Source organism: Engraulis encrasicolus, unplaced genomic scaffold (assembly GCF_034702125.1).
Source record: "Engraulis encrasicolus isolate BLACKSEA-1 unplaced genomic scaffold, IST_EnEncr_1.0 scaffold_63_np1212, whole genome shotgun sequence".
In the NCBI taxonomy this organism is placed as follows: domain Eukaryota; kingdom Metazoa; phylum Chordata; class Actinopteri; order Clupeiformes; family Engraulidae; genus Engraulis; species Engraulis encrasicolus.
In genome coordinates, this window is record NW_026945961.1 from 305,001 (window position 1) to 310,000 (window position 5,000).

General features: G+C 43.7%; 1 protein-coding gene across 2 annotated transcripts in view; it reads right to left on the reverse strand.

Annotated features, from left to right (window-relative positions):
* The window catches only part of zranb1a (zinc finger, RAN-binding domain containing 1a), a 33,965-nt gene that overhangs the window by 13,822 nt on the left and 15,143 nt on the right, over positions 1 to 5,000 (reverse strand). For both annotated transcript variants that reach the window (XM_063193893.1, XM_063193892.1), the window contains exon 5: positions 4,557 to 4,628. In XM_063193893.1, coding sequence (XP_063049963.1) covers positions 4,557 to 4,628 — 72 coding nt within the window. The remainder of the gene's footprint in view (positions 1 to 4,556; positions 4,629 to 5,000) is intronic.

Consider the following 5,000-nt stretch of genomic DNA (forward strand, 5'->3'; position numbering starts at 1 on the left):
GTTAGGCTTGGGGTATGCAGACTGGACAATAGAAAGGACATGCACATACAAATATTTAAACACTAATGCTGTTTTGTTTGTCGGGGTCTCGAGGCTCGATAAGCATGACCCTGAAAAGAGTTTTTGGAACTTAGGAAGACGCTGCAGACGCATGGAAATGCTATCGACTTCCTTGGGTCTTTTAGCGTTGCTCTCGACGAGAACACGTTTCAAATCTCAACAGTTTAAAGGGCGAGTTATGCTTCCTACTTGTGCCACAGAGTGAGCTTGTCGCAGCCATGATGCAGTTAATTTTGGTTTATGCCCTGTTTTGAATCACGGTCTGCGCTATGTCATTCCACGCTGAAACTGCCTTCAATACAAAGAGTAAACTAGACGTGTCGGTTGTTTTTTAGCATCACAGACTCGACGAGAATGAAAATGAAACATTAAATCTTTATATCACGTGCATGTTTGATCGCACTGGCAGCCACAGTGGTAGTTTGGAACAAAGAAGTGGCTCATTTGTCGAGGACGAAGCGGAATGTTTCCTCGACCTCGGAACCACTGTTCAACTGTCCAAATAACTTCAGCGTCGTAACTTGCAAGCGCATGTGTTGTCTTTGGTTCGTGTAAATAAATCAAACAACAAAGCACGGGCAACTTATTTAATGAAGAGCTCACAGTCCGTAGACCGACGAAGGTTAGAACAAGGAAGTAGCGCTTGTTCTCGACTCGAGGACAGAGCAGGCTGGTCAAGAGGACCAATCAGAGACCTATTTTCGCCCTTTCACGCCGTCGCTCCCTGCGTCGAGACACAATTTCGGGGAGGTGCCCCAGAGTACCTGCGTGATGGGGGGGGGCTTAACTCCGTTAACTGCGCGGCTCACTGCATCATGATGCAGTGACGCTGATCTCGAGGCATAAACCACCCTTTAATCTCCTCAGCGATCGCCCATCAATTTATTATTTTCAAAACTAGGCTACAGTAGCCGTGCCTCTGTTTAGACAGACCAACTTTCCCCCTGCTGGCGCGCGCTCCCGCGGTGACTGATTTAAATACATTCACAAATCCGACCTTCATGATTTGCTTGCGAACTGCCTACTCATATGGTTAAACAACAAATATAGCAAACATTACAAAAAAAGAACAGACAACCAACGCCGGGCTAAGACAGCCTAAGTGAAAAGGAGAATAGTGGAAGCTCGAGGAGGTTTAGAATGACAGTATCAGAGGGTGATTGGCGCGACTGTTATGCAGAAACACAGGTCTTCGTCATGGACAAGAGGGTTGTTGAACATGTTTCAAAACACTTCCCTCAACGTCGGCTATTTCCCTTTCTCTGGGAATGTTTTAGGACCTAAACTCAACTTAAATGGACTCACTGAACTACTGGGCTACAGAACTACTGACTGAGCCGCGCCATGCACTGGCTGCCAGCAGAGACAAGCGAGGCAACACAGCGTGCGCAATCACCAATGAAGTTCAAGACACTAGCCTATATTACAATTACAAATTACAAATTAATTATGAATAATTATATTTTTTAATGTCCATTCGTCCATGGCTTGTAAATTTCGTCTCATCTTAGTTTCCTTGACGAAAATATTTGTTTATTTTCGTCATATTTTTATTTGCTGGAGGCAATTTTTAGATCGTCATCGTCTCGTCATCGTCAAGGGAAAAAGGGGCGTTGTCGAAATATTTTCGTCATCGTCGTGGATGACGAAATTAACAATGCTCTGCACACACACACAAAACAACATGGCAACCAGGACTCTAAATTAACATTCTTCATAACCCCCGCAATCACACCAAACATCTGGCAACCCCCTCAATCACACCAAACATCTGGCAACCCCCTCAATCACACCAAACATCTGGCAACCCCCTCAATCACAACACACATCTGGCAAACACACGCACACACACACATTACTTGGCATGGAACGGTTTGCGTTGCAAACCGAGACCGTACGGTTTGCATGTCACGGAACGGGGTAGTGGGCAACCGCACGGTGCCCACGGTTTCAAAAAAAAATAAAAAAATAGAGTGACCAACGACACGACGCTATTAAAATCCTACTACTTTTACAAGCATAAAACACAAAGACTACGTAGGATATTGAGTGTGGAAAGACTGATTTCTATCAGCCAACTGAAAGACATAATGTAACAGCATGCGCCAGCTGACTAGGCTACAGTAGCCTACAAGCAAGTGCAGGTCGGTCAGCAGCGTCACCCTGTCCCCCCTCTCTCTCCACATTAGCGCAAGTGACTGTTCCCAGCCTGGGCTCCATCATCAGAGAGCACAATGTTGATTTTCATAGCTATGCCGATGACACTCAACTATATATCTCTGTCGAGCCTAGCCAAACCACTGCCATTCATGCCTTGACTAAATGCATGTCTGCCATCACAGATTGGATGAACAGTAACTTCCTAAAATTAAATGAGGATAAAACTGAAGTGTTGCTCATTGGGCCTAAGGAAAAACGTGCAAAACTCCACTCAAGCCTAGGTGACCTAAGCATACACATTAAAGATAAGGTTACTAGCCTAGGTGTGGTCATAGACTCGGATTTGAGCTTTGAGCCTCACATCAACAAGATAACAAAATCTGCTTTTTTCCATCTTAGAAATGTTAACAAAGTGCGCGGCTTGGCCCCCCGACAAGACGCTGAGAAACTTATTCATGCCTTTGTCACCAGTAGGATCTCCTGTCTTGGCAGACCTGCACTGGTTACCTGTCTCATACAGAATCGACTTTAAGATTCTGCTCACAGTATTTAAAGCATTAAATGGACTTGCCCCTAGCTATATCTCAGACATGCTCTCTTTTTATGCCCCTGCTCGAGCTCTCAGGTCCACTGATGCCAAGCTGCTAAGGACCCCCACCCCCCCGCAGAAGAAGATCGGCGACGCCGCGTTTGCCTGCTATGCGCCCAAGAGATGGAACGCCCTCCCCATCGAGATCCGATCAGCCACCTCCGTCGACTCCTTTAAGAAGCAGCTGAAGACCCACCTCTTCATCCTTGCCAACTCCTAGCTGCCAAGGCGTCATAGTGTCCCAGCTGCCGCAGCGCCCTTACTACTCGAAACCAGCCCTGGCAGGGGGCTCCCCTAGGTGGCCGCTGGTCTCTGCCTGAGGTTTCTTCCTGACTATAGGGGGTCTTTTTTTCTCAGACTTCACTGAGCTTTTTTTTTTCCCCCTTACAAACTATGAATCAAGCGAAAGGGAGTTTTTCCTCACCCCTGATGCCACCAGGGGCCGCACCTGAGCGCCCAATCTCTGTGTGACTATCTATGACTCATGATAGGCCCAGCCACTATGGACCTTACACATCTAAGAATCCTGGTCCTATCCTACGTTGACCTTATGACTCTACATTCTCTGTCTATCTCTTCTTCCTCTGCCTTCCTGCTATTTCTGCCTCTCCTCTATACCTCTCCTTTTAAATCTATCTCTAAAAATGTTTTTTTTTTCCATTTGTTAAGCACTTTGAGTTACATGCCTTGTATGACACAGTGCTATACAAATACAATTATTATTATTATATTATTATTTATGCTGACCATTTTAAATTAAATGAACATGAATTTACAAACAATGACAGATTAGCAGAACAAAGTAGACTATGACTTACGTTACAGTAGCCTAGTGTAGGCTATATCCACGTGGCATTGAATGGGGATTCCGGACGGCAAAATGCGAGATAATTGAACATATCCATCAGATTCACTGTGCTGTCCTTAACTGCAATCAACTGTAGGCCTAATTATATGTAGCTAGTTAAACTCTGATGGACGGAAGGGGACTTTGTGTTGTTGCCTAGTTAACATTGATGTTTAACACTATAACAAAAATAACATTTGACTGTTTTAAAAGGCTCAGCTTCACAGGAGTTTTGTGAAACATTCTTGTGCATACACTTCTAAAAAAAACGATCTTTTAAAATTATTTGTTACCTTAACTTTCACATTTTAACATAACATAACCCTATCACTTGTTCACTTAAAATTGAATTTGACTTCTGATTTTACTTCTATGCTTCTCACGGCCGGCAGTTTCATGATAGGAAGCAACTGATTCATAAGCGCAAAACTCGCAGAAAGCGGTATCAAAATAAAAGTCCAATTCGTTCTCAGTGTGTCATTAACCAAAATAGTCATACTACACTGACCTAATGGTCCCATTACCTACAGGAGTGTAGCTGTTTTATTTTTACATGTCAAATGTGTTATAGCATGTAATATTTGAATATTTGTCAACTTAAAAGTTAGGACTTTTGTGAAATAAATGGAAGCATGTTAAAATCATTGATATCTTTCCTCTTTCAGTTGGGTTAAATGAAGTCAAATTCAACATACCCATGATAAGCTTACATTTTCATTCAAATTTTTATATAATACATTTTATTTAAAAAAAAAAAAAAAAAAAAAAAAAAAAAACCGTACAAAACCGAAAACCGTGACCTTGAAACCGTGATATGGACCGAACCGTGACATTTGTGAACCGTACCACCCCTACTGTGAACACACACACACACACACACACACACAATTTGTTTCTCACCTTTCTGGACGTCGCGGTCGAGCACCTCATCAAACAGCTTCTCCTGCACGGCGGGGGGCAGGTCCTCAATATCTGGCAACATTACATTACATTACACTGCAGGTCCTCAATATCTGACAACATTACATTACATTACATTACACTGCAGGTCCTCAATATCTGGCAACATTACATTACACTGCATTTGGCAGGCGCTTTTTAACCAAATCGACTTAGGCCGGCCGCACATTGGCTCCGACAGCACTGCGGCGCACTTTCGCTTCCCACATAATTCGGACCTCCAACCCCAATTTCACACGAACATAGCATTGATAGTCAATGGGCGGCGCCGACAAAATAGAACTTGTCTCTAATTGCTATCCGACAACGGTGCCAGTGTGCGGGGTTCTATTGAAAACAATGGAATCGAATTTTAACGGAGCAGTGCTCAGCACTTTGTCGGAG